This window comes from Elgaria multicarinata, chromosome 6, assembly GCF_023053635.1.
Source record: "Elgaria multicarinata webbii isolate HBS135686 ecotype San Diego chromosome 6, rElgMul1.1.pri, whole genome shotgun sequence".
NCBI lineage: Eukaryota > Metazoa > Chordata > Lepidosauria > Squamata > Anguidae > Elgaria > Elgaria multicarinata.
In genome coordinates, this window is record NC_086176.1 from 1,940,107 (window position 1) to 1,966,697 (window position 26,591).

The 26,591-nt window shown below is 40.1% G+C and overlaps 1 protein-coding gene across 2 annotated transcripts in view; it reads left to right on the top strand.

Annotated features, from left to right (window-relative positions):
- The window catches only part of ADK (adenosine kinase), a 518,244-nt gene that overhangs the window by 27,517 nt on the left and 464,136 nt on the right, over positions 1-26,591 (top strand). The window contains exons 1-2 of one of the 2 annotated variants that reach the window (XM_063128877.1): positions 10,625-10,796; positions 18,323-18,397. In XM_063128877.1, the coding sequence (XP_062984947.1) occupies positions 10,783-10,796; positions 18,323-18,397 (89 nt within the window). In that variant the 5' untranslated portion in view covers positions 10,625-10,782. Of the gene's footprint in view, positions 1-10,624; positions 10,797-18,322; positions 18,398-26,591 lie in introns of those variants that run through there. The other variant, XM_063128876.1, reaches the window with a different exon arrangement.

Below are 26,591 nucleotides of genomic sequence, written 5' to 3' on the forward strand. Positions count from 1 at the left end.
AATGTGTTTGGCCACAGCATGAAGAACTTGTTCAAGAGGGCTTTAAAATGAATCTTATGGGGGCAGGAGACGTAAACATTGAGGCAACAATGGATGAAGGCCCATGCACCACGGTACAGAGAGCAGCTCCAATAGTGTCCACAACAATGTAGGAACAAAGCCAGACTATAAAACACATGGTCTTCGATGTCTATATACTAATGCCCAGAGCATGGGAAACAAACAGAATGAACTTGAACTCTTAACATATAAAGGCAAATGTGACTTGATAGGTATAATTGAAACTTGGTGGGATGACTCCCATGACTGGAATATAGCAATAGAAGGATATAACTTGTTCAAAAAGAACAGAAGAAATAGAAAGGGAGGCAGAGTTGCACTACATGTTAAAAATACCTATCCCTGCACAGAAATACAGGCGGATGAGACTGGGAGCCCCATCGAGAACATCTGGATTAAAATAAATGGGGCAAGGAATAAAAAGAACATGATAATCGGAGTCTACTACCAACCACCCAATCAAGGAGAAGAGGAGGATGAAACTTTTGAGAAACAAATTGCCAGTGTTTCAAGAAAGTGTGATGTAGTAGTGATGGGGGACTTCAATTACCCTGATATCTGTTGGGAGACAAATACTGCCAAAATCGGCACTTCCAAGAAATTCCTGACATGTGTGGGTGATAACTTTCTCCTACAGAAAGTGGAGGAAGGAACTAGAGGATCAGCAATCCTTGACTTGATATTGACCAATAGGGATGACTTAGTGGGGAAAGTGGCACTTACAAAAACTCTGGGGGAAAGTGACCACGTCATACTTGAATTCTTGATTATAAAGGAAACAAAAGTGGAGTGTAGCCATACACGCACTCTGGATTTTAGGAAAGCTGATTTTAATACACTCAGAACTATGATAAGGAAGGTCTCATGGCAAGTGAGCCTGATGAGAAAAGGAGAGCCTGATGAGAAAAGATGGGTGGGAGTATTTAAAAAAGGAAATTTTAAAGGCACAATTACAAACAATTCCAACAAGGAGAAAAAATAGAAGGCAACAGAAGAAACCAATGTGGCTCCACAAAAAGCTTAGAGATTACCTGAAAACAAACAAAAAAAGGATACATATAGGATGTGGAAGGAAGGCCAGGCTACAAAAGAAGAGAACAGACAGGTGGCACAGAAGTGCTGAAATGGCATCAGGAAGGCTAAAGCTCAGAATGAGCTGAGATGAGCGAGGGATGCTAAAAACAATAAAAAGACTTTCTTCAGATATGTGAGTAGTAAAAGACAGAGGAAAGAAATGGTGGTTCAACTGCTTAATGAGGATGGCAAATTGATAACAGATGACAAAGAAAAGGCTGAAGTGCTCAATTCCTACTTTGCCTCAGTCTTCTCCCAAAAGCGGGTCTATGACCCCCTGGAAAAAGTGAAGCAGAAGTTGAGGGGGCAGGATTGCAATTTGAGATTGATAAACAAATGGTTAAAGAACACCTAATTTCCTTGAATGAGTTTGATTCTCCAGGGCCCAATGAACTGCATCCTAGAGTAATGAAGGAGCTAGCAGAAGAACTCTTAGAACCGCTGTCTATTATCTTTGTGATATCATGGAAGAAGGGTGAGGTTCCGGACGACTGGAGGAGGGCTAACGTTGTCCCTATCTTCAAAAAGGAGGAACCTGGGAACTACAGACCAGTCAGTCTGACATACTTCCCTGGGACAATTCTGGAGCAGATTATAAAGAAGTCAATCTGTAAGAACCTTGAAAACAATGCAGTGTTTACTAGAAGCCAACATGGATTTGTCAGGAACAAATGCTGTCAGACTAATTTGATCTCATTTTTTGATTGCGTAACCTCCCTTGTGGACTGTGGGAATGCTGTCGACATCATATATACTTGCCGGGCCCTATGGTCATCCTCAGGGGTCCTTCTCTGCGAGCCCCTGCCAAAGGAAGTGAGGCAGGTGGCTACCAGGAGGAGGGCCTTCTCTGCTGTGGCACCCCGGCTGTGGAATGAGCTCCCTAAGGAGGTTCGCTTGGCACCTACATTATATGCTTTTAGACGCCAGGTGAAGACCTTTTTATTCTCCCAGCATTTTAACAGTCTATAAATAAATTTTAACTTGGTGTTTTAAATTTGTAATTTTGCATTGCTGCTGTTTTTATCTGGTTGAGCTTCTATATTGTATTTTATAGTATGGTTTTAAACTGTTGTTTTATACTTTCAATGTTTTAAATTTTTGTGAACTGCCCAGAGAGCTCCGGCTATTGGGCGGTATAGAAATGTAATTAATTAATAAATAAATAAATAATAAATAATATCTTGACTTCAGCAAAGCTTTTGACAAAGTGCCCCATGATATTCTGATTAACAGACTAGCTAAAAGTGGGCTAGATGGAACAACTATTAGGAGGATTCACAGTTGGGGGGGGGAGCCAGCGTGCCAATGGAACAGTAAGGAAAAAAAAGAACGTCCGGGCATCTGGTAGGTTTTTATGCCTTATCATCTAATTATCTGGGCTGGAAATAGTGAAGAATGTTGAAGATTGAATGGGAAACTCTGAGCTACAGAATGGGATTTAAAAGATCAAAGTATTTTGTTGCTTAACGAGTGTATTTAAAGTGGAAGGAAGGTGGCTAGTGGAGAAGTAGCCCCTCCTTGAACTGTTAAGAGCGGCTGCATAAGAAATCTCCCAGACGGAGAACTTATCTTAAAAGGAATTTTAATTGCAGAGCCATCGTCAGGAGAGATTGATTGATAGCCACCTTTTCAGTAGCAAGTAGTAAATCTCGTTAAGCACGTCAATAAAACCCTTCTGAGCTCGCTGTTTGTTGGACTTAAAAGTGAAACTAACTAACACCAGCTGTATTTGCAAGCCTATGCCACCCAAAAAAACTGCCCAGGTGGTGAAGCCACGGTGGGTTCAACACGCGTCTAACAATACCATTAAAAAACTTCAAAGAGTGATTGATCCAGAGCCGGAGAGGGAAGAAAAACATGACGAATCTACAATAACAACAAAGGAGTTGAAGATGGCGCAGAGCCAGCAGGGCAAGAGGAAATGGTGGATCAAATTTCAGCTATGTTGAAAAGTCTTAAAGCTGAGCTTTTTACGGAAATTGAAACGGAAATTGACAAAAACAATAAGAGGGTGGATAAGCTGGCTGCAGAAATGGCTATAAGAGATAATCAATTAGGCTTTTTGAAGACAGAGGTTGATCAAGTGAAAAATCAAGTTAAAGAAATTAAGAAGACTCAAAATGATCAAGAGGCAAAATTTAAAGATCAAGATAAGAGACTGATTGCTATAGAAGATAATGCATGAAGAGTAAATTTGTGCGTTCATAATATGGTGGAGAAGAAAGGGGAGGACCTCAGGAAGAATATCCTAAGTTGGTTCAAAGAACTAGTCCCAACCCTGCAGGTAGCTGAAGAAGATGTGGAGCGTGCTCACAGGGTAGGGGGCTTCAGAAGTGGAGCACCCCCTAGAGATGTTTTGGTGAAATTTTTAAGCTACTACAAGAAAGAGCAATTGATGAAGGAATTAAGAGCATTGGGTGAGCTGAAGTTCCAAGGAGCAACAGTGCAGGTCTTTAATGATCTGTGCCAACAGACTTTGGAATGGAGACGCAGTGTCAAAGTTGTAACGGAGGAATTGAAAAAGAAGAGAATTCTTTATGCATGGGGATATCCGATTTTTCTGTGTTTCTCATACAACGGGGAAAATCATAAGGTTTTCTCCGCCCAGCAAGGCATGGAGCTTCTTGAGAGCTTAGGTTTGGGTCCTCAAAGAGATGTGGGTGGCGGCGCAAAAAGCGATGATGAAGAAGAAAGAGGAGCAGGTGGGGTGGTGGTGTAGATGCTTAATATAGCGATGATAAGAAATATATTAATTAGTTCCTGCTGGTTCTGGGTTCCTGGCTTCTTTCCCCCCCCAAAGGGTAAAAAAAATGGCGGAAGTATTAGACTTCCGGGTATATATTGGGGGGAAAAGTGATGGGAGGGAAGGGGGAAGTGGGGTGGGAGGGAAGGGTATGTTTGGGGTGTTGTATGTATATGTGTGTATGTTATGTTTTCAACACGATCGGGATCGAAAAGAAGATCAGAGAGCTGAATATGGATAAGAAGTTAAGAATCTCAACGCTCAATGTCAAAGGTCTGGGGGCAGTCGTAAAAAGGAGAAGGATTGAACAATTGTTAAATAGGGATGGTTCGGACATGATATTTCTGCAAGAGACTCATCAAGTTAATGAAAAAAAGAACGCTATTCGACTGAGATGGCCAGTCTATTATGAAGTATCGTTGGGGACGTCAAAAAAAAAAAGGGAGTGGCCATTTTGATTTCAAAAAGAAGTGGGTTTATGATGGAGGATATTAAAAAAGATGAGAATGGGAGATATCTCATGATTAAAGGTAAACTGGAGGGGGAAAAATATACTTTGATTAATATGTATGCGCCAAACAATAAACAAAAAGAATTTTATGAGGAGGTATTAAGAGAGATGGAAGAATTCAAGGAGGGGTATGTAATTATGGCGGGAGATTTCAATATGGTTATGGACAATAGAGTAGATAGGTCAAATCCCTCTGAGGTAGAAAAGAGAAACAATGTTACTATTTTAAGCAAATTAATTAAAGAGAATGATTTTGTTGATTCTTGGAGAGTTCTCAGAGGGGCGGACCCTGGATTTACGTTTTACTCTTCAGTCCATCATACATATTCCAGAATTGATCATATTTTTGTATCTAGAGATTTTGTAACCAAGACATGTAGAATGGAATTAGGGACAATCAAGGTATCGGATCATGCATTGGTAAGCTTAGTTTTTGCAGTTAGTAAGGAATACAAAGAAGCATTAAGGTGGAGATTGAATACTAAGATATTTAAGAATGACAAAGTAATTGAGAAAATGCAGAAGGAATTGTCAGAAACATGGGAAATAAATGAGAAAGGGGGAACAAGAACTGCAGTGGTTTGGGATACCATGAAGGCTGTGTTTAGGGGGAACTGTATTAGGGAAATGTGTAAATTAGAAAGACAACAAGAGGCAAGGCAGGCTACTCTAGAAAAAGAGATAATAAAGCTGGAAAAAGAATATTGGCAAACTAAGAATAAACATAAATTAATAGAATTAATGGCATAAAAAAAGGAATTAGAAAATATTAATTTAGAAGAGGTTTAGAGGAATTTAATTTATATGAAAAGGGAATATTTTCAAAACAGTAATAGGAATTCGAAGATGCTTGCCAAGCTCACACAGAAAGAAAAAGCTAAAAATGGGATAGGGTTAGTAAAAAATAAGCAGGGTAATGATTGTCATTTGATGAAGGATAAAATAAAAAAAATTCAGGATTTTTTTTGAAGAGTTATACAAGAAAAGAGATACCCAAATGAAGAGGACGGAGGAATATGTGGATAAATTTTTGAAGAAAGGATTAGAAAAAGAGCATAAGGAAATAATGGATAATAATATATCGCAAAGTGAAATAGAGGAGGTTATAGACCAGCTTAAAGCAGGGAAATCACCAGGGGCAGATGGTTTAGGACCAGAGTTTTACAAAAAATTTAAAACTTTAATAGTGTCAAAGTTGCTGAAATTATATAACGCAATAATGGAGGGGGAGAGGATTCCAGAGTCATGGGAGCATTCTATAATAATTTTAATTCCGAAACCGGATAAGGATCTGACTCTCCTCGATTCATATAGACCAATTTCACTAATAAACCAAGATGCAAAAAATTTTTCAAGCATTTTTGTTAAAAGGCTAAATAAATGTATAGCTAAATATGTAGGGGCAGATCAATGTGGTTTTATAGCAGGTAGACAGATGCACACATTAATAGGTAGAATTTTGAGTGTAATACAGGGGATAAAAAAATCAAGGATTAAGGCGGGTATTTTAGCGTTAGATATTTTTAAGGCTTTTGATTGTGTGAGCTGGCAAACTTTAAAGTTGGTTATAAACAAAATGGGATTTGGTACTAAATTTAGAGCAATAATAGAGCAGTTATACTCTAAGAGCACAGCCGTAGTGGTAGTAAATGATGGAATAACGGACAAGATATGACTAGCTAGAGGGACAAGACAAGGATGCCCACTCTCGCCAGTCCTGTTTGTATTGGTGATGGAATTGTTGGCAAACGCAATAAGAGAGGATGGAGAGATAGAGGGGATAGGTAGCAGTAATAAAATAAAATTGAACATGTTTGCGGATGATACATTGATGACTATTAGAGATCCTTTAGGTAAAATGGAAAGAATTAAACAGCAGTTGAATGATTTTGAAGTTACGGGGTTAAGGATAAACTGGGCAAAATCGGATTTGATGTTATTCAACTATACTAAAAAGGAAGAAAGGGAGTGGGAAGGGAAGGCTTCAGTTTTGAAAAGCAAAGAAAAAATTAAATATTTGGGTGTTAAGATTACAAAAAATTTAGAAGATTTGGAAAGTGAGAATTTAAATGGATTAAAAAAAGAAATAGAGGAAGAGTTAAAGAAGTATAAGAAACTGAATCTTTCCTGGTTTGGAAGAATAGCTTTAATAAAGATGAAAATTTTACCTAAGGTTAACTTTTTCTTTAGAATGTTACCAATAAGAATTTCAGAGATAGAATTAAAAGGATGGCAGAATCTTATAAATAATTACTGCAATGAAGGGAAGAGATCAAGGATTAATAAAAGTAAATGGTATTTAAGCCAAAACATTATAATACCTTACTATCATATATTCGCTGTTAACCTATTAAAGATAATATAATAAACATAACAGTGCTCCCAAACCTTGAGGACTACTATCTAGCTAATAGGTTAAGACATGTTGTTGAAGCAATTATAGGGGTAGGGGACTTGAAATGGATGGAGGGAAATACGCTAGGGAATATTGAGTTAAAATTGCAAAATGTGTTTTTTAAGGAAAAAGGGAAGGGTAAATGGCTTAATGATTTAGATAACCAATTTTTGAAGTTCCATTGGGAACTTTGGAATAATTATAAAAAGGAATTGTTTTCAAGTAATTCCCCCTTAACACCGGTGATAATGTTAAAGAAATTTCCTGAAAATTTAAAGAAGAGGTTAAGCAAAGTTTTAAAATAAATAAATAAAATGAGATTAGGAGAGTGGTTAAGGGGGATGAATACAAGAGAGAGGTTGGAAGAAGTTTTGAGAGATTTGGAATTAACGTGGTTAAATTATTTTCAATTAGAACAATGGACTAAAAATTGGGTAAGAGAAAATGGAGAATGTAGAAAGAGGACAAAATTTGAGGAATTAATTGAACAAAAAGAATTAGATAAGGGGCAAAATATAGGGATAAAGGGGTTAGTGAGTCAACTATATAATATATTAGTTGAGAAAGGAGGGCTGGATAGTGCTGGGAAAATGGTTTGGGAGACTGATTTGAAGATACAAATAGGACAACAGAGGTGGGATGGACTATGGAGACAGAGAGTGTTGAGAAATATGTCAGTAAGAATAAAGGAGAATTACTACAAACTGGTATGGAGGTGGTATTTAACTCCGGTTAGATTAAATAAGATTAATAAACAGCTTTCAGCAGATTGTTGGAGGGGTTGTGGTGAAAAGGGAACGTATTTACATATGTGGTGGGATTGTGTACATGTGCAAAAGTTATGGAAGATGGTGTTTTATGAGATTGAACAGATTGTGGGATTTAAAGTAGAAGTTACACCAAGGATTGCATTACTCTCGCTGCATGATGATCTTAAATGTAATAAAGAAATGAAAGAATTGATAACGAACCTGCTGACAGCTGCGAGGTTAATAGTAACTAGGAATTGGAAAATTACAGGAGATTATTGTATTGAAGAATGGTATAAAGAAGTGTGGGACATTGTTATAAATGATAAATTGACATGTAATATAAAAATGAAAAGAGGCATAGTAAAAACGAATGATTTTGAGAGTATATGGCAAAAGTTCCTGGAGTTTGTATTTTCTAAAGGAAGGGGGGATCCACCAACAGATGAAACTATGAGTTTTTGGAAGTAAGAATGAGATCCCGAGGTGGGGGGAGCACTGTTATGTTTATTATATTATCTTTAATAGGTTAACAGCGAATATATGATAGTAAGGTATTATAATGTTTTTGTATTAAGTGATTTTGATTTGTGTTTGTTGTTTCAATAATAATAAAATAATTTTTTTAAAAAAAAAGGAGGATTCACAGTTGGCTACAGAATCGGACTCAAAGAGTGCTTATCAATGGTACCTCTCAAACTGGGTGGAGGTAACGAGTGGGGTACCGCAGGGCTCAGTCCTGGGCCTAGTGCTCTTCAATATTTTTATGAATGATTTGGACGAGGGAGGTGCAGGGAACACAAAATTGGGTGGGATAGCTGATACCCTGGAAGACAGAAACAAACTTCAAATGTTGTTTGAACTTGATAGGCTGGAGTGCTGGGCTGAAAACAACAGAATAAAATTTAATAGGGATAAATGCCAAGTTCTACATCTAGGAAATAGAAACCAAATGCATAGTTACAAGATGGGGGATACTTCACTCAGCAAAACAACTGGGCATGTTTAGCCTGGAGAAGAGAAGATTGAGGGGAGACATGATAGCACTCTTCAAATACATGAAAGGTTGTCACACAGAGGAGCGCCAGGATCTCTTCTCAATCCTCCCAGAGTGCAGGACACGGAATAACGGGCAGGAAGCCCAATTCCAGCTAGACATCAGGAAAAACTTCCGGACTTAGAGCAGTACGACAATGGAACCAGTTACCTAGGGAGGTTGTGGGCTCTCCCGCACTAGAGGCATTCAAGAGGGAGCGGGACAGCCATCTGTCAGGGATGCTTTAGGGTGGATTCCTGCATTGAGCAGGGGGTTGGACTCCATGGCCTTTGAGGCCCCTTCGAACCCTACTATTCTATGATTCTATGATTTCAGTGTGCCAAGTAAACATGGTTAAGATTGGAGACATGCAGCTTAATCCTATGCACGTTTGCTCAGAAGTAAATCACACAGAAGTTTGACTTTTTTCAAGTAAGGCTGAACATAGTCGCAGCATTAGACTTGGAGTTTAGCCTAAATTGCCTAAGGCTTGAGTAAATAAAAACAAACATTTCCTGGATCCCGTTAAAAATTGGTGTTACACCACCCTTTTCATTACAGAGGCCTATTTTAGGGGATGTTTCATATTTTGGTTAGAAGATCAGCAGGTTTACATTTCAATTCTTAGTTCAATTCCATTTGTATCCAGTGATTTGTTTGTTTTCAATTTGTCATTTATTGTCTAAAACCTCTTGTCTTCTCAATACTATTTGTCTCATTTGTCAGACTCTCTTCCTGAAAATGTCTTGACAGGGTGAAACCCAGTGTTGAGGCGAAGGGGCCAAGCTATGAATCAGGAAGTCCCTGTTTCAGATGTCATGTTTGCCTTGAATTATTAAGATGCTGCAGATAATTCAGTCTTTATCATCCTGAGTCAGCACTCTCCTATGTACAATATGTAGATAATCATGGTGACATATAGGATTTGCTGAGGATTATCGAGGCCTGGTCCACACATGCAGGATAATGTAGTGGAGAAATCCTGAGGTAGTAGAGTGGGGTTGTGTCACTTCAGGCAGCAGTCAACAGGTTTTTTTAAAAACAAAAAATTAATCTTTCTACCAGTAAAATAAAATCTAGTACATCTAGTACAGTTTCTTATTTACTTGAGTTTGAACACAGAAAGTGTTAAAGTAGTACTAGCAAGGCCGGTGTGCTGTAGTGGCTAGAGTGCTAGACTGGGAGTCGGGCGATCCGGGTTCTAGTTCCCACTCGGCCATGGAAACCCACTGGGTGACTTTGGGCCAGTCACAGATTCTCAGCCCAACCCACCTCACAGGGTTGTTGTTGCGAGGATAAAATGGAGAGGAGGAGGAGGATTATGTACGCCACCTTGGGTTCCTTGCAGGAAAAAGGCGGGGTATAAATGCAATAAATAAATAAATAATGCCGTTAGTAAGAGCAACTGAGTTCGATTGCACTTGCTCCCAGGTAAGTATTTTTAGTGAACTCGAGTAGGATTCCCAGGCAGCCCTTCAGGCTGGTTTAGTATGACCAGAGACTATTGGGCGTGTGGGAACCCGATTGCCCAGAGAATTTCTTTCTCATTCTTTTTGATGATACTTCTTGCACGATTTTTTCTTTCTTTTGATAACGGTAAAACCGGGTGACGAGTAATATGCAGAGGAAAAAACGCAAAGGAGCATGTGCGCGTGCGCACGCGCTCGTTACCAGCAGCAAAGATGGCGGAAGGGGAGCCATAAGCCCTTGCCCACAGCAAAGATGGCGGGAACTGCGCCTCATTGAATCGGAACCCACAGCGCCTCGGCGTTGCACGAAAGCGCAAACCTCAACTGTGTTTGCTCCGAAGAAAGCGCACGCCCGGGGCCTCTGTGCGGTCTAAGTGGCTGGACTGAAACGCGCTCTGGGCGGCGGCGGCGGCGGCTTCTTAACTCACCGCCCGCGCTGCCTTCCTGATCCTGCCCACCGGCTTCGCGCTTTCAGCCAATGGCGGCGAGCAGGTGGGGGAGGGAGGGGCGAGGCAGGGCAGGGCGGGCACGGCCGGGCTGCTCGGCCCGCGTCACCTGAGGCCCCTCAGTCTGTCAGTGGAGCCGCCGCCGCCGCCGCCGCTAGAGACGCGCCAGCTGGAGAGACCAGAGGGAAGGCTGGGTCCGTAGAGCTCCGTTGGCCGCCGCCGCCGCCGCCGCGCCTCCCTCCGCTCAGGTCCAAGCAAGGCAGAGCCCGAGCATCAGCGACGACGACGCCACTCCCGCCATGCCCACTCTGAGGTAGCTCCGTGGTTGAGGCTTCGCCCCGGGGCAGGGAGCCGCTCCCGCTGCCGCACCCCCACCTGAGCCCTCTGGGATGGTCTGCATTGGGTCTCGGTGGGGGTGATGTGCTAGGGGTGGGGCCGTGGGGCTCGCTTTTGGGTGGGTAGGAGATGTGGCATTGGGGTGGCTTGGCTTTCCCATATGGGTTTTCTCTCTCGGTTTTCCCACGCTAAATAGCTTTACCTTTGCCGCAGTTATATTGGAAATACAGGGTAAACTCTTACGTGAAGTAGACTCCTAGACTCGTTGAAATAAATGGGACTTACGTTAGTCATGACTTTCATGGGTCTACTCTAAGTAAACCTTATGCTGGGTTTGACCCATAATATAGAAGAGGGGATAACAGTAAACACCTCAGAAAAGCCTTACAGAGATTTGGGGATCAGGTTTGGAAATAGTAACTTTCCAAGGTTTCACTTGCGTGTATTTCCCAAGCCTGGATTTGAACCCAGGTTTCTGTATCCAGCTCAAAGTTGAAGTTGGTTTGGGTCCTTTAAAAATAATAAAAGGGGGGGGGGCCTTCTGCCCTCAATTAAGGCTCTTGTAAGTCAATCTGCATAATTGCTCTGAAATAAGATTCATTGAATCAATTGGAACAAACTTCCAAATAGCTGTGCACCACTTTTTCCAAAATAAATGCTCTTGCAAGCAGTAGGGTGGGGTGGTTAATTTCTTTGGCATCTCTAGTAAGAACATAAGAATGAAAACGATATCCTTCAGCAGTTGCTGTCATTACCCTCCATTTTTCTAGCTTTGGTGGGCAAGATACGTTGTTTTAAAAGGGCTGGTTTCTCTGGGCATAAAGATGTGCAAGCTTGTGAGTTATGTGGAAGTGGTTCTCTGTAACTTTGAAGATCCTTTTGCATCAGCAATAGCATGAACAAGCTCTTCCTGCTTTGTAAATGTCTTGTATACAAAAATAGATGCTTACTGTTGTTAAAAATTGTATGCTTGAAAAGTGTATAATAGAGGATCTTGTAGAAAATTCTGGGATGAACACTAAGTTCACATTGGATCTGATGATTCTCATAATGTCTTTAAATTGAGAGTGCCCCTTGGATGACTTCGTGAAGCTGTGCTTTGCAAGAAACATCAGTAATATTGTACAAGCTGTCTTTCAGGCCATTACTTAATCTTCTCATCAACTATCTTCCATGGGCTCCAGGGCTCTGCAAAAAACTGTTTGGAAACAGCTACTTTAAAGCAAGAATAATCTGGCTTTGACTGCTAAATAAAGTGCTTATTTGAGGCCCTCTTAAAGAAAGAACTTGCAATGATTAGCAATGCTAGATCAGAGCAAAGTTCTGTCTAGTGCAGCTTCCTGTTTCAGTGGTCAGACAGATGCTTCTAGCATCTCCTAGAAGATCCTTGGTGCAGAAAAATACTGCCTTAGAACACAGAGGTTCCATTTAAATAATCAATTTATTGAAGACAACCAAATACAGGTTTTAGCCCATTACATAGACAAAAGTTATACACAGAATATAAAAACATGTCATATAAAAAAGAATAGATAAAATGTTATAAAGTTTTAAGACATACATGCACATACAACTAAAACTTTACATGTTAAAATATTAAAACATATATGCGCATACAACTAAAACCTCACATCTCAAGGCAGGCCACATGAGTTTGTCTAAGCTGAGCAGCCTTCACAGCAAATTTGGCTGTGTTAAACATTACAAACTTGTCTGTACTGGACAGTAGATATTTGACCTTGTCCATATCACTGAGGGTAGGAATCACCCTTAAGCGCTTCCTTAAATATTTTTCCCTAGCTGTTTCATACAGTTTGCAGTGTAGCCTATAGTGTATGGTGTCTTCTACCCATTGGCTGCCACAGATGCATAGGCGCTGATCTCTGGGGATTTTCTTAAACCTGCCTTCCATAGAGTTTGATTTCATTGTCTGGCAGTGCAGAGCGGTGAATGCCCTGTGAAGAGGTGGATTTAGATCAGATGTATTTTTCTGTCCTGTGGTGCCATTTTAAACAAGGGTAGGCATTAGAAAATCTAGATAGACAGATAGCCTCCACATCCTTTTTTGCAAATAGCTCTTGGAGATGCACTTTGATCTTGTGCCTGCTAGAATGAGTTCCGGCAACAAGAAGGGCATCTGGATCAAGCCCATATTCCTGTAGTAAAAATTCACTTTTAGCTATCCAGGTGTTTTGAAAAGGTGAACGTGCCTGCTCTGCTATACACAATTTAACCAATTCATTTACAGAATATTTCAGTTTTAGAAAATAATAAAAATGGCCCTCAAAATAAAATATAGAATTGGCTTTACACCCACTTCTGCTCGCAGATAGACTGTAGGTGTTCCTGGTGGCAGTCCCAATAAGATGCGTATAAAGGTGTTCTGTACTAACTCCAGCTGTGTTGCCTCTGGAATACTCCAAATTTCTGCCCCTTAAATCACCTGAGAGATAATCTTGGCAGCAAAAACTCTTAGAGCTGGCAACACAAGGCTACCACCCTTAACTGTGGCAAATTTCAACACAGACTGTGCTGAACTTTGGGCTTTTAGTTTAATTTCCCAATGGCTGTTTCATGAGCCGTTACATGCAAAACAGATCCCCAGATAGTTGAATCTATTGGACTGTTCCAGGAGATGTTCGTCTAAGAACCATTTATGTTGAATTGCATGCTTACTGAATACCATAACTTTGGTCTCCATAGTTTACTCCATAGGATCTCCCTATTTAGCCCATCAAAGGCATATCATAGCTCATACCTATTGATAGACTTAATTCTCCATGAAGTTTCCTGATTTTCTTCTAAAGCCAGTGGCCATCACCACAGGTTATGAGCACCTACTTTGCAAGAGTGTGATTTAATATGGTCATCAATATTCCTTGTTTGGGAGAGGCCCACTGCTATGAATTATTGGTTTTCAATTGTGCTCATGTCAAATGAGGACATATGAGCAGAAGGAATGCTGTTTGGAGAGCTGAGATAAGCATTTTTGGTTAACTCAACAGGAGACACAGGCGAGAGTAAGATCATGGCACATGAAACCCTCTTTTCCTTCTTCTCTCCCCCTGCTGCAGTGGATATGCTTTAATGTTACAAAGTATAGCCAGTTTAAACACTTCATTTTAAACATGTACTTAATCTAGGTTTGCAATGTGTATGCACTAAAAGCATAACGTGTGAAGTAACTCTTGGAAATTCCAGGTGATAAGTTTTAATTGAGATAATAATCAGAATGAATTGAACTGTCCTGTGTAAATAGCTTAACCATGGTGCAATTTTGTCAAAACATGTTTGTCTCTAAAGTTATTTTCATTGTGCCAATAGTTAGCGGTTGACTTTTTAGCATATATATTCTAAATCATCCCATAGTGCCTGAAGAGCTATCTAAAGTTCCAGCCACAGAGTTCAATTATCCTTCTCCCTCCACCGCCAGTATCTGGTGTATCAGATATCCCTTTGCCTGCAGTTGTGAAGCATAAACCAGTGTGTCTCTGAGGAATGATTCAGTTCAACTACCATATTACACTGAACCAACCTGCCTTGAGATGTCTCTAGGAATAGAACAGCTTTGATTCTGACTGATTTAATGTCTGTACTCTTTGCTTTTAAAGAGGTTGGCAACTGAGGTGCTGAGTGTGCATATTGGTTCTTTTTGCAGCACTGTTCCACAAGTCAAGCACAAATGCTACCAAGGGAGCAGATATGCAAAGGAATCACAGAATCAGATATGCAAAAGAATCACATCACACACAATTTATTCTTACACCAAAAAATAAATAAAGAAATCCATCATGGATTAGATTTGTGTGAAGAAGCACAGAGTTTCCTGGGGAACATTTCTACGGCTGCCTTTGTTCCTGGCATGTAAGAAGAATGTTGTACTGAGGACAAGCATGGTGAAAATCACACAATTTATTTATTTTTTAAAAATTCTAAACTGCCCCTCATCCACAAGAGATTTTAGGGTGGTTTACATTAAAACAACAACAACAACCCTGAAGCATATTATAAAATAGTAATTGTTAAATCAATACAATAAAATTTAGAGGCATAACTATCCCAGCAAATGGTATGGTTAACTTTAAATACTTGGCAAATCAAAACGATGTAATGCAGTTGCACCTTCTTTGTGAGGGCATTCTAGAGCCAAGGCATCACCACAGAGAAAGCCTGCTCCTTTTGTAAATGCATAATGCAGTTATCTCAGTGACAGAACTCAAGAAAGGATTTCCGCTCATGATCTTAGTACAGGACCGCTAAGACCGGTTTGGGAAGAGGCGCTCCTTCAGATATTTGGGCCCCAAGCCATTTAGGGCTTTGCTTTAAACGTAAGTACCAGCACTTTGAATTAGGCTCTGCAGCAAATAGGAAAATAATGTAAATTGTGCAAACCTTTGTCCACTGACTTGGAAACAAACCCCATTGCATTTAGAGAACTGAGGAACTTAAGAAGAGCCCTGCTAGATGAGATCAAAGGCCTCTCTAGTCCATTGTCCTGTTTTCCACAGTGGTCACCCAAATGTCTGTGGGAAGCAGGGCACAAGAGACTTACTTCTGAGTAAACATGCAAAGGATCAGGGTGCTAGATTCAGTCTCAAGCATACTCACTTGAAAGTTCCATTCCAATCCTAAGCTTGTTAACTTGGAAGTATATGACTTGTAGGTTCTCCATGTAAGTCCCCTTTGAGCTGGAAAAAACAGTAATTAAGTGTAGGTGAAATGAGTCTTTGCTGTACCTGCAACATTGTTTTACTAACAAACATCTCAGCGCATTGTCTTTGGTATTGTGTTATATTATTGCGACTTCAAATGTTCATAAGTAAAAGTTCCAAAATTGCTATCCTTCTCTAGGGGAGGCCACTTGTTTATCTATGATGTTTGTATCAAAGAAAGTCAGGGAAGCTTATCAGTCACCAAAATTAGAGAAATCTCATAAGGGCACAATTATCCATACTGGTGATGAGAGTCTCAGAAGTTATACTTCTATTAATGCATCCCAAAATAGCATTTGGTTTTTTTGCAGCCACATCACACTGTTGGCTCGTATTCAGCTTGTGATCTACAACTATTCCAAGATCCTTCTCACTTGTAATATTGCTGAGCTAAATGTCCCCCATCTTGTAACTGTGCATTTGGTTTCTTTTTCCTAGGTGTAGAACTTGGCATTTATCCCTATTAAATTTCATTCTGTTTACAGCCCAGTGCTCCAGCCTATCAAGATCACTTTGAAATTTGCTTCTGTCTTCCAGGGTATTAGCTGTTCCACCCAATTTTGTGTCTTCTGAAAATTTGATAAGCATTCCCTACAAGTCATTAATAAAAATGTTGAAGAGCACTGGGCCCAGAACTGAGCTCTGCCCACTTGTTACCTCCCCCCAGTTTGAGAAGGTACCATTGATAAGCACTCTTTGAGTCCGATTCTGTAGCCAACTGTGGATCCATGTAATAGTTGTTCCATCTAGTCCACGTTTAGCCAGTTTGCTGATATGAATGTCATATGGTACTTTGTCAAAAGCTTTGCTGAAGTGCAGATATATTATGTCCACAGCGTTCCCACAGTCCACAAGGGAGTTACCTGATCAAAGAATGAGATGAAATTAGTCTGGCAGGATTTCTTCTTGACAAATCCATGCTGGCTTCTTGTAACTGCATTGTTTTCAAGGTGCTTACAGATTGACTTCTTTATAATCTGCTCCAAAATTTTGCTGTGATGTGCTTTTTAAACAATAGTTAGTGTTGATGAGCTCCTTGTGGGTTATCTTAAATCCCTACTTTTGAACTTGAACACAGGACTTGATCGACACAGTTAGTACCTCTCAGTCCTCTGACCATGAGATGGAAGAGTATTGGAGTATTCTTTGATTCTGACTTAATTTTGTTTTATGCAGTTTGCTATTTAAAATGGAAGCACACTTTCCCCCCTTTTAAAATGTTAATGACTAACTTCCTTGTTTTCCTGGTTTAGAGGATAACTGGACTTAACTATTTAAGGAGAAAGGTTCATTCCCCAGCCCCGCAACAGACTTTTACTTTGGGCAGATGAAGCAAAGCTAACCCTTCTGTGCAACATGGTAAAGAAGCCTGCTTGAGGTGACACCACTATGGAGAGTGGGGTATTACATAAACACATGCATTGATGTCTGAATAGTGTCAGGGAATGTTGACTTAGCTGGGTTGAGGGGCATTTGGGCTCCACTTCACAGCAAAATCACTGGCATTAAGATGATTATCTCTCCCTTTTCCCCTTTAAACTGGTGCTGAAATACACCATTAATAAAGTCTGCTTCCTTTTTGAATTCTGTATCTGTCTTATTTTCATTTAGTTCATAAGATAGTTGAAGGATATAATGCATTTTGTCCAGAGAGACCAGCATAAGAACCTATTAAAGCTGCCTTAAGCTGTGCCAGATTGTTGGTCAATGACTGGCAGCAGCTTCCAGCTTTTAACAGGAAATGTTAGGGATTGAACCTGGGAGCTTCTGCGTGCAAAGCATAAGCTTGATGCACTGTGCTATGGCCCCTCCTTTTAGGGAGTAATAACTTTGGTAGGAGCCAGTGGTTACTACTTCACATTCTTGGCATATTTCTAGGCTAGCAGACCCCAGCCTCACTCATTTGAAACTATCAATAGAACAGTGATCAGATGCTTCTGTATTCTATACCAGCCAAACTCAGTGATTTAAAAATGTTCTTAAAACATCTAAAAAGTGTTCATTTGGAGGCAAAGCACCACAAGGTTGGAGCTGGAGGGACAGTTAGTCAAAGAGGAAAGGATGCTTCAGGCCGGAATAGGAGTGGAGGAGATAAAGGAAAGTGTCAATGGGTATTGGGAGTAGGATTGTGTCGATTCCCCATGTTGTCTGTGCTTCTGCACAAATGTGAAATCTGGTGTGTGTTATTTAAATGTACTACTCTGAAAATGGGATTGTTTTATTTTGCCTTTTGAGCATCTGGAATTTTGCCATGGGAAGGCAGTGTGATTTGGAGCAGAAAGGGTTCAATGCTCTTTTCTTCACCCACCCCCAATCATGTCTGTGTTTGGATTCTCCCCCTTTGGAAACAAAGTTTCATTTTTCTATTTTTTTAAAAAAAGGTCACCTTGTTGTCTGTATTTACATCTAATTAGTATAAAGATCTTATATCATCTGTGGATTGAAGGTCATTACAACTTGCATTTTCGTAAAACTGGTTAGCATATCTGGACTACAGACAAACTGAGTAGTAGTATTTGAGGGTTCATGGTCTTTTCAATGGACATCTTGGTAAATCAATATTTGAGAATTTCAAAAGTCACTTAGCCAATTTCTGGGAAACTCTGTACTGCAATGCACTTTGGCTTACAGAAGTAACATGTAAATACATTGTTTTTAATTTGGTTTCTTTGCTTAGATTCTTAATCAAATGAGTTGGGGTAATTTTGTAATCTCTAAAGTGTGGATTATTTGTTTTATCAATGTGCTGTAATTCTTAGAACGGAATAATTTGAACAACTTTATTTTGCAGTGAAAATGTGCTTTTTGGAATGGGAAATCCTCTCCTTGACATCTGTGCAGTTGTGGACAAGGACTTTCTTGACAAGTAAGTCTTAAACCTTTTCCATATTTAATTCATTTTTGAAGTTAAATGCAGAGTTTTGGGCAACACCTCACAAGACTGGTACTTTTTTTTTTAACAGGAATTATAGACTTGGTTTCTTAATCCCACCCTCAATAACCTTGAATTTGCACAACTGCACAGATATGCATTCAGTGCAATATACTGAAAGCATAATATCTTAAAACAGAATAGGAAACTAGCCAGCTTAAACTAAAATAAATTAACAAGGTATTCAGGTAAATCGGTGCTTTGGTACAAACCACAATTCTAAAGGGCAGAGGGAAAGACTCTGATACAGTGCCTTACATAAGTATTCATCCCTCTTTGATTTGTTCACATTTTGTTGTGTTACAACCTGGAATTAGAATGGAGTTAATTGACATGTTTACCATTTGATTTACACAACATACTTAACACGATGAAGGTACAAAACATTTTTTATTGTGGCACAAAAAGTAAACCAAAACAAACTGGCATTTGTTGGTTGCATAAGTATTTATCCCCTGTGTTTCTGGAAGGCCCCAGAGTTAGTTGGAGAGCATATCTTAATAAACAGCATCATGAAGACCAAGGAGCTATCAAAACAAGTCCAGGATAAAGTTCTGAACAAGCAGCAATCAGGGTTGGGTTATAAAAAAATATCCTGAACAATGAACATCCGAGCATCGTTAAATCCATTATTACAAAATGGAAAGAATATGACACAACTGTGACTCTGCCTAGAGAAGGCCACCAAAACTCGGTGACCGTGCAAGGCAGGCATTAGTCAAAGCAGCAACCAAGAGGCCAATGATAATACTGAAGGAGCTGAAGAGATCCACAGCTAGATGGGAGAAACCGTGGAAACCATTATCTGGATGCTCCACAAAGCTGGGCTTTATGTGAGAAGAAATTTATTTATTTATTTGTTTGTTACATTTTTATACCGCCCAATAGCCGAAGCTCTCTGGGCGGTTCACAAAAGTTAAAACCATAATAAAACAACCAACATGTTAAAAGCACAATTACAAAATACAGTATAAAAAGCACAACCAGGATAAAACCACGCAACAAAATTGATATAAGATTAAAATACAGAGTTAGAACAGTAAAATTTAAATTTAAGTTAAAATTAAATGTTAAAATACTGAGAGAATAAAAAGGTCTTCAGCTGGCGACGAAAGCAGTACAGTGTAGGCGCCAGGCAGACCTCTCTGGGGAGCTCATTCCACAACTGGTTGAACAAGGTTATCCCTAGTGGTTGAACAAGGTTATCCCTAGATCTTTTAATAAAATGTAGCCACCTTCTTCTGGAATCCTGTTGTTTTCAAAGTTATCCCTAGATCTTTTAATAAAATGTATTGGGGCAGCCACCCTTTCCTGGAATCATGTTGTTTTCAAGACTTTAATCACCTTTACCACCTCAGAGCTTGTTACTGGTTTATCCAGTTAAGGTATGTGTTTTGACCAAGCCGTATGCATATGAGCTTTCTGGATCTGGGTTTTCTGCTGTATAGAGTTTGGAATAATAATTTGCAAATGATTCAGAGCTTCTTTCGGGGTCAGTAATAAATGAGTCCCTGTGTCCATTTTTTTTTTTATTATTATTATTATTATTATTATTATTATTATTATTATTATTATCATTTCTATACCGCCCCATAGCAGCAGCTTTCTGGGCAGTTTACATAAGATTAAAAAAATTTGAAACAATATACAAAATTTAAAATTACAAAAACATGCAACACACAGGAACATACATCTAAAAACAACTATAAACAAATTTATAAACAAAACAGATCCAGGATCGATGAAGTTCATCACATAGATTCATAGAATCATAGAATAGTAGAGTTGGAAGGGGCCTATAAGGCCATCGAGTCCAACCCCCTGCTCCGTGCAGGATCCACCCTAAAGCATACCTGACAGATGGTTGTCCAGCTGCCTCTTGAATGCCTTCTAGTGTGGGAGAGTTCACAACCTCCCTAGATAACTGATTCCATTGTCGTACTGCTCTAACAGTCAGGAAGTTTTTCCTGATGTCCAGCCGGAATCTGGCTTCCTGTAACTTGAGCCCGTTATTCCATGTCCTGCACTCTGGGAGGATCGAGAAGAAATCCTGGCCCTCCTCTGTGTGACAACCTTTTAAGTATTTGAAGAGTGCTATCATGTCTCCTTCAATCTTCTCTTCTCCAGGCTAAACATGCCCAGTTCTTTCAGTCTCTCTTCATAGGGCTTTGTTTCTAGACCCCTGATCATCCTGGTTGCCTTCCTCTGAACACACTCCAGCTTGTCTGCATCCTTCTTGAATTGTGGAGCCCAGAACTGGACGCAGTACTCTAGATGAGGCCTAACCAGGGCCGAATAGAGAGGAACCAGTACCTCACGCGATTTGGAAGCTATACTTCTGTTAATGCAGCTCAAAACAGCAGTTTCCTTTTTTGCAGCCATGTCACGCTATTGCCTCATATTCAGCTTGTGATCTACGACAATTCCAAGATCCTTCTCGTTTTTAGTATTGCTGAGCCAAGTGTCCCCCATCTTGTAACTGTGCATTTGGTTTCTATTCCCTAAATGTAGAACTTGGCATTTATCCCTATTAAATTTCATTCTATTGTTTTCAGCCCAGCACTCCAGCTTATCAAGATCACTTTGAAGTTTGTTTCTGTCTTCCAGGGTATTAGCTATCCCACCCAATTTTGTGTCATCTGCAGATTTAATAAGCGTTCCCTGCACCTCCTTGTCCAAATCATTAATAAAAATATTGAAGAGCACTGAGCCCAGGACTGAGCCCTGCGGTACCCCGCTTGTTATCTCCCCCCAATTTGAGATGGTACCGTTGATAAGCACTCTTTGAGTCCGATTCTGTAGTCAACTGTGAATCCACCTAAAAGTTGTGCCATCTAGCCCACTTTTAGCTTGTTTGTTAATCAGAATATCATGGGACACTTTGTCAAATACTTTTCTGAAGTCAAGATATATTACGTCCACAAGGGAGGTTACCCGATCAAAAAATGAGATCAAATTAGTCTGGCAGGATTTGTTCCTGACAAATCCATGTTGGCTTCTAGTAATCACTGCATTGATTTCAAGGTGCTTACAGATTGAGTTCTTTATAATCTGCTCCAAAATTTTCCCAGGGATGGATGTCAGACTGACTGGTCTGTAGTTCCCAGGTTCTTCCTTTCTGCCCTTTTTGAAGACAGGGACAATGTTAACCCTCCTCCAGTCGTCCGGCACCTCACCCGTCTTCCATGATTTTGCAAAGATTATTATTATTATTATTGTTGTTGTTATTATTATTATTATTATTATTTATTTATTTATATAGCACCATCAATGTACATGGTGCTGTACAGATTACACAGTAAATAGCAAGACCCTGCCGCATAGGCTTACAATCTAATAAAGTTGTAGTAAACAATAAGGAGGGAAAGAGAATGCAAACAGGCACAGGGAAGTGTAAACAGGCACCGGGTGGGGTGAAGCTAACAGTATAGAGTCAGAACAAACTCAATATTTAAAAGCTATAGGGAAAAGAAAAGTTTTTAGCTGAGTTTTAAAAGCTGTGATTGAGTTAGTAGTTCTCAAGTGTTCTGGAAGAGCATTCCAGGCGTAAGGGGCAGCAGAAGAAAAAGGACGAAGCCGAGTAAGGGAAGTGGCAGTCCTTGGGCAGGCGAGAAGCATGGCATCAGAGGAGCGGAGAGCACGAGCAGGGCAATAGTGTGAGATGAGAGAGGAGAGATAGGCAGGAGCTAGACCGTGAAAAGCTTTGAAGGTCAACAGGAGAAGTTTATATTGGATTCTGGAGTGAATTGGAAGCCAATGAAGAGATTTCAGATGTGGAGTGACATGGTCAGAGCGGCGGGCCAAGAAGATGATCTTGGCGGCAGAGTAGTGGACAGAGACCAGCGGACTGATGTGAGACGAAGGACAGCAGTTCTGAGAGTTCTTATTTATTTATTTTATTTATTTATTTATTACATTTTTATACCGCCCAATAGCCGAAGCTCTCTGGGCGGTTCACAAAAATTAAAACCACAGTAAAACACCCAACAGTTTAAAACACAATTACGAAATACAGTATAAAAAGCGCAACCAGGATAAAACCACACAGCAAAGTTGATATAGGATTAAAATACAGAGTTAAAACAGTAAAATTTAAATTTAAGTTAAAATTAAGTGTTAAAATACTGAGTGAATAAAAAGGTCTTCAGCTGGCGACGAAAGCAATACAGTGTAGGCGCCAAGCGGACCTCTCTGGGGAGCTCGTTCCACAACCGGGGTGCCACAGCGGAGAAAGCCCTCCTCCTAGTAGCCACCTGCCTCACTTCCTTTGGCAGGGGCTCACGGAGAAGGCCCCCTGTAGATGATCGTAAGGTCCGGGTAGGTACATATGGGAGGAGGCGTTCCTTCAGATAACCTGGCCCCAAACCGTTTAGGGCTTTAAATGTTAATACCAGCACTTTGAATTGGGCCCGGACCTGGACTGGCAGCCAATGAAGTTGTAAAAGGACTGGCGTAATGTGATCTCGCCGGCCAGTCCCTGTTAATAACCTTGCTGCCCTGTTTTGCACCAGTTGAAGTTTCCGGACCGTTTTCAAAGGCAGCCCCACGTTAGCTTCCGCTAGCTCCTTCATTACTCTAGGATGCAGTTCATCGGGCCCTGGAGATTTGAACTCGTTCAAAGAAATTAGGTGTTCCTTGACCATTTGTTTATCAATCTCAAATTGCAATACTGCCCCATCAACTTGTGCTTCACTTTTTCCAGGTAGGTCATAGACCCGCTTTTGGGAGAAGACTGAGCCAAAGTAGGAATTGAGCACTTCAGCCTTTTCTTTGTCATCTGTTATCAATTTGCCATCCTCATTAAGCAGTTGTTAAATGTCTGGAAAAAGTGGAAAGTTTTACCTTGGTGCAGAAAAGAACAATGTTAGCACCAGGCAGGCCTCATTGGGGAGATCATTCCACAATTGGGGGACCACCACAGAGAAGGCCCTCTCCCTTGTTGCCGACTTCCGGGCCTCCCTCGGATTAGGCACCTGGAGAAGGACCATTATTATTATTATTATTATTATTATTATTATTATTAGTAGTAGTAGTAGTAGTATCCCACCTTTTGCTGAGTACTGGGCCTCAAGGCAAACATACATTGTAAAACAAGCATACATTTTAAAACCTAGGAAAAGAAATGTAAAAAAACCCCACATGTTTAAAATACACAACATAGTTATTAACATAGATGGAGGACCAAATTACTCTCCAAAGTCATGTTGGGTTTTGCCTGAAGTATATGAACACTTTTAAGACTTTGCTAGTTTCTAATAACTCAGTTACAGGTGTTTCCCTTTGAAATTGCCTGTATAGTCTAAGCATTTTATTCTTAGCAAAATTTTTGCCATCTCATTTTCATATTCTTTTGTTTATATGGGAAGCTATGCTAATAGCCACTCTCTGTGCATTAGAGGTGATCCTGGGGCCAGAAATTGGATGGCCAACCATTTGGCTTTAAAAAGTGCTCCTTCCTTAAGTGTTATCTGTTGAAGGAAGACATCAGGCTGTAACTTTCAAAGACCCTTTGCCAGGCTGCCTGTTTATGTAAAGGTGGAGGAATATGTGGCCCTTGAGATGTTTATTGGGCTGCTAACTTCCATCAGCTCTAAACAGCATAGCCAGTGGTGAAGGATGATGGGACTTGCAGTACAGCAACATCTGGAGAGCTACATGTTCCCCATCCTAGCTTTTATCTTGCAACTTAGTGTCAAGATTTTATACCTTCTCATTTTAGGGATCAAGACCTTGCTGTATCAGTAAACTGTGGGATTTGTGATCTGATACCATGGAGATAGTTTTGATAATCACTGGAACATTGGGGCAGAGATAATAGGCCTCTATCAATGCAACCAAAAAAGAGAATATGGGTCCTTGCTACAGATCTGCAAGTAGTTTGAAGCATCGTCTCAGTTTATTATCCAAGTGATGGCAACAAGGGGGGATTGTTGATCTTGTTATTATACTCCTCACTTGTTCCCTCTGAAATTTTTGAGTAAAATTGTGTTACAGACTAGGTCATTGATTTTGTTGCTGACTTCTTATTTCCCTTGCATCTTAACACACTTTTTAAAGATCATATTATATCCAGATACTAGTTAATTGAAAGTCTTCTAAGTGTTTCCCATTCAGTGAGCAATGTGTGTCTCCTTTTTTCTTATATGGAAAGTACAATTGTGACTCACAGCGTTGTGGTTTTTCTGTGCTGCACATGTGCGTATTAGGAGATTTCCATACTATCCTAGTCAGTGGGATTGCTGTTACAAATAAGTTGGCAAAACCTATTAGCCTGCCTTACCCTGCCCATTCTTGCCTTTTGAGGATTACAAGATGAAAGAACCAATTCTTGTGAACCTTCCCTGTCTGGTTGCTTGAAAGTGATTCTTACCAGGGGTTAAAGGGTACATACAGAGCTGTATCACAAAGGATAGTTTTCTTTCACCCTAAGAATGAAAGCGGCCTGTTTATGGCACTGAATAACCCAGACTGAAAACCAAAGATTTGCTAAATGGTATTACCCATGAAGGCAACTTGGCATTGCACAAGATACTTAGTGTTGTCTCTGCTGGGCTTACTGCTGTTATGTTCACTATCTTTGACTGCCATTGCTTAATCATGGTAACAAAGAGTCTTGTGGCACCTCAAAGGCTAACAAATTTATTCTGGCGTAAGCTTTCGTGGACACTGCCCACTGCTTCTAATGACATGCCACAAGACCCTCTGCTGCTTTTGTTGCAACGGACTAACATGAGTAGCCCTTTGGAAATTGCTTAATCATTATCACTGTTGAAGAACAACAAAGAAAAAAATAGAATAAGTGGAACCAATCGTACTCAAACATTTCTTGCAGCCACTCTGTTCTTCAAGGATGATGTATACATCAGAACTTGTGATCTTGAAGATCATTCTTCAGATCAACAGTGAGCTTTGATGTATAAATCTGCTCCAAACTCTGAAGAATGATCTTCAAGATCACAAGTTCTGATGTATACATCGTCCTTGAAGAATACATCGTCACTTTTGAAGCTAGCTACAAATCTTCTACTTAGGCAGTCTGGCTCAAATATGTATGGGGAGGGGACAGAGCCTACATTACTACAGCTGACAGATAAACTTATTTAACCCATTGAGAACTCTTAAGGGCTGTGATTTTCGGATTCCAGAAAAAGGGGTACTTGGCCAAGTCCAATGCGGGCTGTTTTGGTTTACTTGTATAATTGGTCTCCAGTCTTGAGCCCATACATGTCATTGTACATAGGAAGTCTGGTACAATCCTTGGATTTTAGAATCTTGGTTGTTTCTTTTTGTTTCTCTCCCATGTGGTTGAAGAGGTGAACCGCCCAGAGAGCTTCAGCTATTGGGCGATTTAAAAATGTAATAAATAAATAAAAGGTACTAAAAACATGCAGGCAGTGTTTATAAAAGGTCCTAGTGTTCACTGAATAGAACTTTCTCTATCTTCCATTACATTCTTTCAGTTGTGCTTCGTTCATCTATATTCCCTGTGCCCTGATGGAGCAAAAGCAACTTATTTGCATGCCTTCTGCATACATAAGTAGCCTTTTGCATTAATTGCCAATGAACACCTGCATTGTGATGCCCAGCCAAGCTCTGTTCAGCTGGGCTGTATGAATAATTTGATGCTAATGGAAACTCCCATCAATAACTAGGTCAACTACTGAATGTCACCATTTAGAAAACACATCAAAACACATTTTTTTAAAAAAATACATTAACATTTAGGAAAGCTATTAAACATTTTAATTGCTATATTACATACCATCTGGGTTATATAGGAATAGAAATCTAATGAGTGTTGGAGAAAGAAAATGAATAATGGAATAGAGAACCTACAAATTAAAGTTACACTGCTTCTTATTGCTAGTGGTCAGATTGGCTTTTACATGCTACAGCATATATAAGTTGCCTTGTGAAAGTTGAGTGGCTCTTACCTCTCCAAGGATTATCCAGAGCTGCCCCTTTCCAGTATGTAACTACTTTGCTGAGGGAACTGCACTGGCCAGGTTTAAGGTTCTTGTACTTGTGTACAAAGCCCTAAACAACTTGGGACCAGGATATCTGAGAGAGTGCCTTCTCCCCTATCAACCTACTCAATCACTGAGGTCATCCGAGGGCATGCTCCTGG